Source organism: Mobula hypostoma, chromosome 15 (genome assembly GCF_963921235.1).
Source record: "Mobula hypostoma chromosome 15, sMobHyp1.1, whole genome shotgun sequence".
Classification (NCBI taxonomy): domain Eukaryota; kingdom Metazoa; phylum Chordata; class Chondrichthyes; order Myliobatiformes; family Myliobatidae; genus Mobula; species Mobula hypostoma.
The window spans coordinates 38,967,380-38,981,936 of NC_086111.1; the positions used below are offsets into that span (position 1 = coordinate 38,967,380).

A 14,557-nucleotide genomic window follows, 5' to 3' on the forward strand; every position below is an offset into this window, starting at 1 on the left:
AAGCCTGAACCATCAAGGCCAGTAGTTTTATGTGTACTTTGTGGTTTTGCAAATCTTGAATCAGCCCACAATTCATACACTCTATATATTTCAAATTTTTGAAATTACAACAGTGTCTTTTAAGTGTGCATGAGTGACATGTTCCTGGAGTTTTTAGAAGAGACTGTCACATATTGCCCCATACTTCATAATTTTGTCTTCCATCCGTCCATCAATCTTTGATTCTTTTGCTCTCTGTTTACTCTTTTTTGATACTCTCCTTCATTGTATGCCTCTGGCATATTTGTACAGCATGTATTTTTTTACTTTATTTCCTCTTTCTCTATTGGTCCCTTCTATGTACTTTAAACAGAGGTTCACTCTAGTCTTAAGTTGCAATCACTCCATTGTTCCATCTTGAATTAGAATCAGTTTTAATATTACTGACATACAGTGTCATGAAATTTGTTTTGCAGCAGCAGTGCAGTACCATACATTAAAATATAAATTACAATGATTTATTTAAAATAATAAAAGAGAAAAAGAGTGAGGTAGTGTTAATGGATTCATAGACTGTTCAGAAATTTGATGGAGGAGGGGAAGAAGCATTTCTTAAAACATTTAAGTATGCATCTTCAGGCTCCTGTACCACCTCCATGATGGTAGTACTGTGAAGAGGGAATGGCCTGGACAGTGAGTGTCCTTCATAATGGATGCTGCTTCCTTGAGTCATCACCTTTTGAAGATGTCCTCAATGGTGAGGAGGCTAGTGCCCATGATGGAGCTGGCTGAGTTTGCAAACCTCTGTAGAGTTTTCCTATCCTGTGCATTGATTCCTCCATACCAGACAGTGATTAAACCAGTCAGAATGCTCTCCATGGTACATCTGTAGAAATTTGCAAGTCTTTGAAATACTAAAGTTCCTCAAACTCTGAATGAAATATATCCCACTGGCATGCCTTCTTCATAAATGCATCAATATGCTGGACTTAGGATAGATCTTCAGAGATGTTTACTCAGGAACCTGAAACTGTTCACCCTTCCACTGCTGACCCCTTGATGAGAACTGCTCTGTGTTCTCCCGACTTTCCTCTTCCTGAAGTCCACAATCAATTCTTTGGTGTTACTGACATTGAATGAAAGGCTGTTATTGCAGTACCACTCAATCAATTGATCAATTCCACTCCTATACACCACCTCATCAACACCAGCAATCGTGTCTTTGGCAAATTCATAGATAGCGTACAAGCTTGTGTATAGCCACGCGTTCATTAGTGTAGAGAGAGTAGAGTAGTGACATAAATATATGCATCCTTGTGGTATGTCTGTGTTGATTCTTCGCAAGGAGATGTATCTGCACAGACTGTGGTGTGCTGATGAGAAAGTCAAGGATCCTGTTGCAAAGGGATACAAAGGCCCAGGTTTAGAAGCTTTGTTGATTAATGCTGAGAGGATGAAGGTGTTAAACACTAAGCTGTAATCGATAAACAGCAGCCTGATGTAGGCATTGCTGTTCCCCAGGTGGCGCAAGGCTGAGTGGAGAGTCAGCAAGCCTGTGTCCTCTGTAGACCCATTGTGCCGCTAGGTAAATTATAGAACATAGAATAGTACAGCACAGTACAGGCCCTTCGGCCCACAATGTTGTGCCGACCCTCAAACCCTACCTCCCATATAAGCCCCCACCTTAAATTGCTCCATATACCTGTCTAGTAGTCTCTTAAACTTCACTAGTGTATCTGCCTCCACTACTGACTCAGGCAGTGTATTCCACGTACCAACCACTCTCTGAGTAAAACAACCTTCCTCTAATATCCCCCTTGAACTTCCCACCCCTTACCTTAAAGCCATGTCCTCTTGTATTGAGCAGTTGTGCCCTGGGGAAGAGGCGCTGGCTATCCACTCTATCTGTTCCTCTTATTATCCTGTACACCTCTATCATGTCTCCTCTCATCCTCCTTCTCTCCAAAGAGTAAAGCCCTAGCTCTCTTAATCTCTGATCATAATGCATACTCTCTAAACCAGGCAGCATCCTGGTAAATCTCCTCTGTACCCTTTCCAATGCTTCCACATCCTTCCTATAGTGAGGTGTCCAGAACTGGACACAGTACTCCAAGTGTGGCCTAACCAGAGTTTTATAGAGCTGCATCATTACATCACGACTCTTAAACTCTATCCCTTGACTTATGAAAGCTAACACCCCATAAGCATTCTTAACTACCCTATCCACCTGTGAGGCAACTTTCAGGGATTGCAGCAGGTCCAGGTCCTTGTTCAGGCAGGAGTTAATTCTAGCCATGACCAAACTCTCAAAGCACTTCATCACAGTACATGTGAATGCTACTGGGAGATGATCATTGTGGCGGCTTACCCTACTCTTCTTGGGCACCTGCATGATTAGTGCCCTTTTGAAGCAGGTGGGAGCCTCCAACTGCAACAGTAAGAGATCGAAGATAACCTTGAACACTCCAGCCAGTTGGTTGGCACAGGTTTTCAGTGCCCTGCTAGGCACACCATCAGGGTCCTGATGCTTTGCGGGGGTTCACCCTCTTGAAAGATGCTCTGACCTCGGCCTCCGAGACAGTTTCTTTCTTGACTTGCTTTTCTTCTTCATATCCCTTGAAAGAGCTGAAGATAGTTTACAAAGCACTTTTATCCCTAATCAAAATTAGTTTTGAACACCTGAAACCAATTAAGGTTTACAGTGTGCCATTAATCTCTAAGTCAGTCCCAGTCATGTATTAAGCACACAACGTATGGCAAAGTCAGTGCTCCAACTCCTGCCCTCTGCAGATTAAGCATAGTGCTCTGCGCCATATACTCGTGCCTGAGCTTCTCAAATAAATTTTGCCTTGCTTGGCACAGACATCTTTTGCTGCCCTGGATCAAAGACCACAGATCCCATCTGGTCTCACATGCTACAACTTTGAATGCATAATTGTGAGTAGCTGTGGAAGTGTTATACTAACAACTCTTGGAAAATCATGAAAATATCTTTTTTGGCACCTGGTCTGTCTGTGCTCAAGATCCCGACAGCACACATTGGTTTTACTGTACCTGTAGATAAAATCCTTCTCATCTTGCTCTCATAAAAGAATTTTATTGAGAAATTGGTGTGATTTTGTGAGCACTCAGGGTGCCTTTAAAGCTCCAAAATGTCACCTCCAGCAAGCACACAGTTGCTGCTGAATTGCACTGCAAGCCATGTTCTGAACATGCACCAGATGTAGAGAAACGAAGTGGATAAAGGCAGCACAGAGGTTGCTGATTTGATGGCACTACTGTCATTTTGCAGCTAAGTGATTCAACTGTCATTTTTCTTTTAACATTTCATGGTTGAATACTTTGGGCATTGGAAAACACAATGTGTCACCTCCCACCCTTCTCCCTCTTAGCAAACTTTTATATGTTTGGTGCTTTCTAAACTTCAAGCTTCAAAAGTTAATGGTGAGCATGATAAAAGACTTCAATTCTCAATTCAAGACTTCTTCACAAACTACTTACTACTAGTCATGAATGGATTAGGATCTATTCCCTTCACAATACAACATGACTGAGTGAGTGCAGAACATGCTGCTTGGGAGAAGGAAACAGAAGGCACAAGTATCATTCCTAGAAGGAGTCCATATCTGTCCATGGTATTCTGGGAGAAATTGTGCCACCTGAACCAGTGGAGGTTGCAGTGGTCTTGTCCAGTTTTGGTATTTCAGTAATTATTATAGCATTTCAGGTTAGATTGCAGTAGTGCGGACTGGCTTGTGGCTGGCAGACAGCTGTGGAGAGGTAGGAGAAGAAATATTCTCTTCCTAATGGAACTGAAGATTTGTACACCCTGAAAGCACTGACATGACCATCCCATCACCTCTTCTGTGCATCAACTGAACTCGAGAAGTTTGACACCATCCAGAACTCAAGAAGCATGATGGCATCCATGACAATCTTCTTGACTGGCATCTCTACCACCATTTTAAACACTCACTTCCTCTGCTACCAGCACATCACAGCTGTAGTATGCAGTATCTAAAAGATGTACTGTGCAACCTGCCAAGCCGCCTTCAACTGGCTTCTGGTAAATGGAAAAGGACAACAGGATCCTGGAATATCCCTCCAACTCTGACACAACATGATGTTCCTTCATAGCTCTCTTGTTTTAAAAAAGAGATATGTGGAGTTTCCTACAAACAGCACTGCGGGAGACTTCTCAATGCAGAGACTATAGTAAAGCAGATCAACTTCATCCTCTCAAGACTGACTAGTGATGGGAAATAGATGCTTTTGTTGCCATTGATGTTTACATCCTTTTGAATATGTTTTTTTTTAAACTGCTTCCATTTTCTGCAGACTCTCAGCTCTTCAATTACACTTCTTGGTAGCATATATCTCTTTGCTAGACCTTTTAGTTCTTTGCAAACTATAATCTTTTTTTTCTCCCTCTTTCTAAGGCCCTGAATGCAATATCTATGAACATCGACCTGCTTTTCTTAGCTTTTCTCAGCTTTTCGCAGCTTTCAGATGTACTTGTACTATATCAACCAGTACCAACAATGAGACTCCCCTTTAGTAGCTACAGGCCATTGTTATCTGGTGTTTTTCACCAATGTTCTGGTTGGTGAACAGCCCGGATTGTTGGTTTTACCATACTGACTAAGTTGCTCATTTGCCGATATAGCAAACAAAACTCAGGTTAATCACACTTCAATATACTTGTATTCAATTCATCTTCAGATTGTCATTCTTATGTACGACTCCAGGCAATAACGTTGGTAACCAAATCAACTACAAAATAATAATTTAAAACATGGTGCTCACATATATCCAAGTCTTTTTGACTATCTACTGTATAAATAGTCACATAATACTCTAGATCTTTGAAGAACTTATAGTCTAGATAACACATTTGCAGCCCAATTTGCATTTGCTGATACAATGTTATCAAAGCAAAGTTCAGTTATTTAAATAACATACAAAATTAGACATGTAAGAATACAAAACTGTAATACATTCTAAATAGTTCCTATTCTACTGGAAATTCTGATATATGTTAGGCCCAAAATGTGTACTTTACTTACAGATGCCAGGAAGATGATTGTCTTGTACAGTGGATAATGAATTTTAACATTAACATTTTAAAAAACTCAAGTATACAATATCAAAATATTTCTTCCTATTTTATGAAACGCTAATTGTACATGTTATACAGTAATCAAAATTGTAGGTAGATTTGTTGGTTCAAATAATGGAAGAATCAAATAGGTTTTGTTAAAATAGATAAGCTCAAATTGATTTTTCTTAATATAGGAGAAGAGTGAATTTCTATTTTGTTTTCAAGGGCTGAAAAGTTTTTGCTGTGTTCTACTTTACAAAGCAAATCAATTCAGAAATACCACCTCACGTGCTTAAGATATTTTAATTCTTCAATGTAATATCAAAGTTGTGCCTAGGAACATGATAGAATAAAAAGCTAGATTTTTTTTTAAAAGCTGAGAAAATTATACCTATTTGAAAAAATATTTACCCAAATTTCACTGAGAGCAAAAGCTCTTTTTTTTGTGTAGCATATTTATTCTTGCCAATATCTAGCACCCACTCCCTCTCCTTCACCACAGATCTATTCTTCAGATATTGCTGACTGTCATTAAAGTCCTTCTTTTGTAATCAATCTATTAGATGTTTACTTGATCCTCACAAATTTTCAAATTCATTGTACAACAACTTGCCACTGAAGAAAGGATGAATATAAATACACCCCTGACCTTAATAATTAAAATTGGCGTGGAGCTATTCCTCAGTATTATCTATATTAATGTATTCAGCATTACCAATTTATTGCTTGTTTCTTATTCCTTAGTCCCATTTTGAAGTGCTATTTTTTGCTTCTGTAAAAGTGAGTCTTTTCTCATCTAAAGATTCTCAAAAATTCATACACGTTATTTAAACGGCATGGCAGATTTAGTCCATCGTCAATGTGTCAGATCTACAGCTGTGACTTTGACAAGTACCAGCTCAGTAGATTCATTCAACTCTTTAACAGAATGCTCCACCAACTGCTGACAGTCCTTCCATGGGGCACATTTTAGTGATGAGCATTCATCTTCCCTACTGTGACTCAGTCCTGCATGGCAGCATGCAGCATTGTAGAAACACAGAATTGGTATGTATGAAAGTATCTTCCATCTATTTATGAATAACCAGTGTGCATATAAATAGCATATGAAAAGCAAATATATATATACCTTTAGTAATAACTTGTGATCCTTGACTTTTCTTTAAACATGATGCTGTAGGGCAGAAGCTTCAAATGGTACTGACAAGTCAGAGGCAATGTCTGTTTACTATATTCATACTATTTTGTTAAGGCTGGATTTGGCCTTCCTAAAGGATTCTGACTCCGTAAGAGTCTTCACTTCTGGTGCTATTCAAAATGGGTAATGCTGTTGTTGTTCTCAACCAATAAATTAAAACTAATTGCCTTTAGCTCTTTTAATTCGGATTTAAGTCTAAATGACAATCAGATTGCCAAGATGAAAAGTGCAAAGTACTTCCTTTTTGGCAAATGTATTTTTCAATCTTTTATTCTTATAATGCACACACTAGTTGAATTAGCATTAGATTTGTGAATATTTGGCAGTGTTTTATCTTTACAATCAGCATTTGAAATAATAGGTGCCAATTGTTTTTTGATCTTTATGAGCATGTCTTAAATCTAGTCTAGTTAAATGGTAGAAAAGTGCCCTTTAAATGAAGGTTGCTGAGGTAAAGTTTGACCAGATGTGCTTTCCACTGCGAGAACAAGCAGGAATCTTCAATTCAGCTCTAAATGGTAATCAGTAGTGAAACATTTGCAAACATGTCATATTTGGTAAGGAGTAATATAATAATAAAAGGGACTTGTTTAAAATTGGATTTAAGATGCATTGTTGGAACAATGCTTCAAACTGTTTGATTCTTGCTAACTGAAATCTATGCACCTTTTATTACCCCTTACAGATGTTTTCAGTACATTCATCCTTTTTATTGTCCCATATGAGAACAATGATGCATATTGTGACCTGTAAATAATTAGAATATGTTTGAACATTTATTCTGATTCCCCTTGTATGCTGGTTCATAATGCCAGTCATTGAAGACAACACGGAAAATGCTACTGTCTTGTGCGCTGTCATTCTTACGAATTTAATGTGAATTCCAGTTGGATTGATTGTTGTGTGCTATAGCATTAAGGACAGCATTACAGTGGCATCAGCAATCTTAACTAAACCTGATCAAAAGTGCCACATCTATGTTCTTTTCTACAAACTGCTTTAACGAACTGACCACAATCTAATGGATGGCATTCAGTAGCTTCAGAAGAACCTGTCAATGCAAACACTGTCAGCAAGCTTGAATTTTATGATTCTTCATTATGGCCGTGGCAACACTTATAATATATACTTCCTTTCTTTTAGATACAATATTAAATGTTTTCTTCTTTGTACTTACTATAGAATGCAGTGCGCCATAATCTTAGTCTTCACAAGTGTTTTGTTCGAGTAGAAAATGTTAAAGGGGCAGTATGGACAGTGGACGAAATAGAATTCCAAAAGCGAAGGCCACAAAAGATCAGTGGGTATGTCCACCATATTTAATTGCTTAAACCTCCTAGCATAGCTAGCTCCCCTGTAGTGTAACTTACAGCTAATGGCTGCTTGCAGGTAATGGAGGGAAGGGTATTGCTTGGTTATATTCTTGCTGTCTAGGAAAATGTGGGGCATTGAAAGCAAGTGCTTTGTCATAGGGTCCTTTCCCTTTGTTTTCCAGTCTGTGTTTGCCATGGTGCCCACCCCATGTCCTTTCCATCTGCTTGCCTAGTGTTCTGCATCATATGCTTCTGCTTGCAGGCTACACATATTAACCCCACAAATCATTTGCTTATTTCATTTTTTTTCTCCTTTTCCTTACCCAACCCTTTTGTGTGATTTTTGTTCTCTCCCAAATCCCATTGCCCTTGTTTGTCTTTCCATCGCATCTGCTTGACTGCTGCTATAATCCCAGGGTGCCATACGCACCAATTTGTCACTGCATAAGTGCTTTATCAGAGTAGAGGATGAGTTTGGGTCCTTTTGGACTGTTGATGATGAAGAATTTAAACGTGGTCGCCATATTCAACGAGGCCGTCCTCGAAAATACTACCCTGATGAAAGCTTTGATGAACAATTTGCACAGTAAGAGCTTTTGCTTGCTACTTTTTTGCTTCTGCTTTGCATTGCATGGTTACCATCTGTCAGATTGCCCTGAGAATTAGTATTTTATGTTACAATGACTCTGTGTTATAACATTTGTTGAATTAAAAGTGTGAATCCTTGTACTGACAAAAATCCATTTTATTCAAAATACAATGTTGCTACAACAGACCTTTATTTTAAATCATCTCTAAAATAATTAATTACAGAAAAGGTTCAGGTGAAATATTCCTCATTATTATTTACATTGTGATTACAAATGAAAAAATTAGAACTGTGAAATCTTTATGTCTGAACATCGACATAGAAGCTACCCAGCCATTGATTTTACAGTCATATAGAAAAGTCGTACTAAATGATTACTCATGAAATCATCAGATGAAGCAAGTCAAAAATGCAGTATCATGAGCAATATACTTCATAAATACTTCAATTGGTTACAAACATCAGTCACAAAAAAATGAATCAAAGTGTTTCCAATATATGAAAAATTACACATCAAATGTGAAAGTTAATATATTGTGCTAATTTTCAACACTAATTCCACTTGAGCTCAGAGAAAAAGCAGTTTAATCAATTTATCCATTTACCACTCTTGGTCCTCAGCCCACATTTTGAAGAAGTTAAAATAATTCAAGTATAATTTAGCAGTTGGTTATGATCACATTAAAAACAAAATGGCTCTGAGGCCCAATGCAAATACATTATAGCTGAAAGTTTGTGGGAGAGAAAAAAGTATCATTGACTAACTCAGAACTAAATGCCATTGTTTGATTATGCAGGCATCCTGTCTTGGTCCCAAATAGGTCAGCATTTAGTAGTAGTATCAGAATCAAGTTTAATATCACTGACATATGTCATAAAATTTGTTGTTTTGCGGTAGCAGTACATTGCAATGCATAAGGTTTTTTAAAAAAAACTATAAATGACATAAGAAATATATAAAGATCAAGTAATGCAAACAGAGAGCAAAATAAAAAAAAGAATCTAAAAATCAAGACTATTATAAATAAGTACAGGGCTGATGATAAAAACTTGACAATAATATTTGAATAAGATGGCAACCTGAACCTCTTCTTTAATACTCGAAAATCTTTGATACACAATGACTCCATTTCAACAGTGGAAAAAATACTCTGCTCTGTTACGTATTTCAACAAGAAAGGTTATTTTTAATTTCCAAATACCACTATTTGGCCTGCTAAACCAATTATTTCAGACTTGAATGGAGCCACCTTATTACCATAATTTTTTATCCTTATTCATCATATTAAACAAACTAATATGCTGGTCTTTTGGTAATAGATAAATGATACGATGTACCAGTCAGGCAAGGTCCTAAATGAATCTCTGATTTGTTTATTGTAGCTGATGTTAGATATTAATACAGATGCAAAACAAATCTTTAGGGTCCAGGTAAACAGATTATGTTCACGAAGATCTTTGCTACCAGGCCACATGTAATTCACTCATCCTAGATCTTTGAAATATGAAGCAGCTTACCCATTCTGCTAAGTTTTGGAGTACTTTACTCTTGAGACCTCAAAGCTATCAAATTCCATTATGACAATTACTTGAAAACCTTATCACCTCCAGCAAAGATGCTGATAAGAAATATTCTTCACCCATTTATAATATGCCTAATTTCAGATGAACACACAAAAATACTTGAAGAACTCAGCAGGTCAAACAGCATTTATAGGAAGGAATAACCCTAATTCCACATCTACTGTTTTCTAAGCAAAAGAACTCTTCTTTCAAATTGACCCAAAGTGTTATCTGTTCCTTTTCCTACAGGTGTGCACTGACCTGCTGAGCATTTCCTATATTTTTTTCTACCTATCTCCCTTTTCCTGTGCAGCTAAATGTCTGATTTAGATTTATGATTAGTTATGTAGTTCTTGTCAAATTTCTATTGGTTTCTATAAAAAGAGCAACATCTGGATGCAAAGGATGCAAATGCAGTTTATCATTAAAATAATTAAGGGGACTTTTTATCTTTTATAGAAAAATCGGCACGTTCATAGAATTCTGTAAACAACTGTAGAACAATTACATATTTACATTTTCATTTTAGAAGTAGTAAATTTTATACTGACATGTGGTATGTTACAAGGAATAATATCCTTGAAATGTAAAAAATCAGCAACGGATCAGAATCATAGGAAATATACTTATATATGTACCCTTACTGTACCTTCCAGCTAAAATTGCAAAGTTTTACTTTTATGCAATGATAATACAGTCTAAATATAAATTCTGAGCCTCAACTGCCACTGCCCTCCTCAATTTGTCATGCTAATCTTTATTATCCCTTTCCTTGCGTACATCAAAATATCATTTAAATTGAATTTATTTCCTGCCAGTCATCTTCTCTTGCAATGGCTCACCTGTTTAATAACTGTTTCTTGCAGTATTCTTTCTCATTTTTAGCATATCCTTTCTCATTTTCAATATAACTATTCTCATTTCACTTTTATGTCTGGTTAATATAATACCCTCCTTAATCTTATTAATTTGGTTACCAAAGAGGCTGAGATAATAAGGGGGCTCCATCTTGTATCCTTTAAATGTAATAAAAAAAAAGCATCCGGCATTTTAAAACTTAAGACATAATAATTTATAATCCATCATCTCCAAACTTTTTGGATAGTTGCAAGATCTGTACAATGTATTGAATATTATCAGTAGGACATCCTAATAAAATTGCATACCTCAGCTCCTTTTACTTTGTCTTGTATGTATTTGAATATAATGCTGCTTCACGTTGACAGCTTACTTTCAATCAGATTATATGGTGATTAAATAGGATTTTGTTCTGTGTCTATAGCAAAGATATATAGAGATAACTTGATTTGCAGAATTTTGTCCAAATAATATAAATTAATACACTTTGTAGTTCCCTTTTTTAAAAAAAACTTTAAAAGTGGTTTTAAATCATGCAATTAAAGAACCCCAAAAAGCTTACATGTAACAGTCTTCAAATAAATCAGTGTAAAAAGAAGCCAGAGTCAGTTACAGGTGTTCCTCAATTGAGACCAATTTAAAAGTGATTTTTTTGCTGTTAGTAGCATGGAGCCAAACAGGCTAACATCTGCTTTATGTCATCTATTTCCTCATGGTGAATTGTGAATATTATCTTTTTTTCGTATACAGCAATCCATCTATTATAAAAAATATACAGACCAGCCTTGCGTATGGATCACCACTTAATGCTGCTTTACAGGTAAGATCAACAAATGCTTTCAGTCTGCGAAGTCCACAATACCCAGACCTCTTGCTCACTGCACAATGACTCGTTCACTAATTAGATATTAAAATTTAATTTCTTTAAAACTTTTTAAGTGCAGAAAGCATTAAAGCCCCAAGGCAAACGCATTGTAAGTCACTGGAGCATTAGCTGGTTGTTTCGCATTTGGAATACTGTGGCAAAAATTAAAAGTTCACTTATTAATATTTATCAGTGGTATCATAATTTCAACTATCTTATTTCAAAAGTTTGCCCGAGGCAAAAGAACCGTAAGTGTAATTACTCCAGCACAACTATTAATGACCGAATGATGGGATGGTGTGTCACATGACCCCCTATTGTTACTGGCTGTGGAGGAAACATGAAGACAGTGTGCATTCTGCTCAGCCTCTGTTTTCATTATCATATTTCCTGTTTTCTGAAATCAGTTTCATTCAGTGGGGATTTTTTTTTGTATATAGATGTATAAGTTCCTTTTCACCTGTCTGGTTTTATTCAAGCACTTTCAGACCAAGTAGAGGCTTATTCTCCACCAAATATGCTGTGATTACTTGTGTCTTGGATATGAATAGACCCCATGCCATGAGAGATTGCAGGTCAAGCCTTGCTACATTTCCCCTTACATAAGCTGTTTACACTACTTAAAAACTGATAAAACTTGTTCTACTCAGGCTGACAATACAAGTAAGCATCAATTTCTGTTTGTTGCATTTTTTTTTAGATTCAGCAAGCTGATAGGCTTTGAAGTGAAACTGTACCCTTTTTTTAGTTAAAGGCAATGCTAAGACTGTGGAACTCATCTAATGGTTTCGATGGAATGAGTAGGTTGGTGTGGGATGCCAGTCATACCCCTGCTGGATCTGGCCTGCAGGATGTCTCTTGGAGGGTGGTGCATAAATGTGTTTCTTGCTACAATTTGCCGTGCAGCAACACGGGTATCCACTGATAGTTGTGTAAATGCAGCCTTCATACTATTGCCACCAAACTGCTTGTGTTTGTGCAGTCATCTGAACATCGAGTTTGCTAGGCCATGAATAAATGCCTTCATCAGTAAAATACATTCACAAAGGCTGGTGACACTGGCTATAGTCACCTGGAAATTCACTTACATGTAGAAATGTGCTGAAATGTCATTGTACAAATCTGCATGCCAGTTTCAATCATTGCTGTTAAGGTGTGATATTCATGAATACAGCATGCTTATGAAGTGCCAGTCATAATGTTCTGTCCACGTCAGCACATATTAACAGTGAATATCCATGAATTAGCTAATCATCATTTAGCAATGCTATGCCTCCATCACTTAACAAGCAAGCTGTCTGTGGCTCAGTTGAGTAGGAATTTGCTTGCTCCTTACAGCAAGACAGTATCTGTATTTCCACCAGAGACCCTGACAATGCCTTCACATGTGCTTATCTGCCAGATAGTGCAGACTGCCTCTACTCCTGGCAAAGCAGTCCAGTCCAAGATTTGACCCTCTAGATCCAAAGATTCTTGCACTTCCCTTCCATGGTGGTCTGTAATTTACTTCTTTCTCAGGGAGAAATCTGCACCAGGTTAAGGAAACGAGGGAAAGGAAAGGAAGCTCTGGAGTGACTTTTCAATGACTGTGTGGTTTTGGTGCTGCATAGAGACATTGGGTCTGCTGATTTGCTTGATCTGGCTTTTACAGTTTGCAACGAAGGGAACACTGATGGACAAGAAATGAGAGATAAGGGATAGTGACTTCACTATTGCAACCTAAGTCTTTTATTTGTGTTGACCTTCGTTCAAAGTGTAGTTCCATCGGCAGGTCCTCAGCAAACGAGGCAGACCACGCATGCATTCGAACATGGCTGACAGATGGCAAGTAATTACCTGTCCATGGCATCCACTGGCATTGCCATCAGCAGCCTAAGCTACAATATGGGTGTGCTGAGTCAAGTGAGTCACCTGCAATGCCTGAGTTTTTCCATCACCAATGTGATACGACTTAGGAGATCATGGAGTATGGTCCACTTGGCTGGATGAGTGCAGCTCTAACAACAATTTAGGCTGCACTACACTATCTAGGCAGAGAAGACTAATATTCGGCTCACCACCCTAAACGTTAATTTACTCTACCACATTGTGTACTATTTAGAAAATCCACTGTAATTCCTAACCCAGACCATCTCTGCCTCTTCCACAAATAGTTGGACAAGAGCAGGAGTCAAAGAGGAACTTGTATACCATCCTGATTTGGAAGTGTCCTGTCATTCTGTCATCACCACTTAACCTAATCTCCCTCTCTAACAACTCTAGGGGAGTACCTTTGCCAGAACGACTGTAGTGGTTTAAGTTGACAGTTTTCATCTCATTTTAGAGGGTATTTATCACCTTGTCAGTGACATCATAATCCCAAAAACCAAATTGGAAAAAATCTCAATGGGAATTGTGCATTACTGAGAGGTCAGCCTACATGTTATTCTGGATGGTGAGGTGTTCCGTCATCTATCTCATCATTTGCATTGTGGCAATATTGACATACTGTTGTGAAGGCAGCTCCAATGCAATGAAATTTGGAGCTGCGGCCAGGAAATAGACATAATTCCAGCTAGTCAGATGACTTACCGTACCTTGTAGATGCATTGTATCTAGGTGGAAACTCTCTGAGTAATTCAGTCTTTCAGATGGGAAGCTTTAGTAGTTGATGATACCTAGCTCAACGGGACCGTGAGCAATGTTCATAGAAATTGCAGTGGTTTTGACCTGCAGATAAAGACCAGGGTGATTCATGCAATGACAGTGGAGTTGGTAGTTTATGCTGAATGAGAGAGAGAGTATTTTTAAGTGTCTGTGCAGCAAAGAGAATCTCTTCCACCACCCTGACTTGAACCTCCTCCGTGGTGGAATGCTTCATGAAGTCCCTTGCTGCACCACACTTAGCTTCCTTCATACTTTTACAGCTGCTTTGATTAAACACTTGATTGATGTACTTTGTTACTCAGGAAGTAAACCTGTGGTAAGATTGGGTTATAGTAGCACTGTTGCCAAGGAAAGATGATCAGACATCCACCTGGAATAATGGTCACATGCTATAGTGCACTGACCATTTGCAACAGATTTCAAAATCAAATAGAGGCAAGATCAT

General features: G+C 37.8%; 1 protein-coding gene across 12 annotated transcripts in view; it reads left to right on the plus strand.

Moving 5' to 3' along the window:
* The window catches only part of foxp1b (forkhead box P1b), a 570,970-nt gene that overhangs the window by 531,096 nt on the left and 25,317 nt on the right, over positions 1-14,557 (plus strand). For all 12 annotated transcript variants that reach the window (XM_063067913.1, XM_063067910.1, XM_063067911.1 and 9 more), the window contains 2 exons: positions 7,461-7,582; positions 11,352-11,421. In XM_063067913.1, the coding sequence (XP_062923983.1) occupies positions 7,461-7,582; positions 11,352-11,421 (192 nt within the window). The remainder of the gene's footprint in view (positions 1-7,460; positions 7,583-11,351; positions 11,422-14,557) is intronic.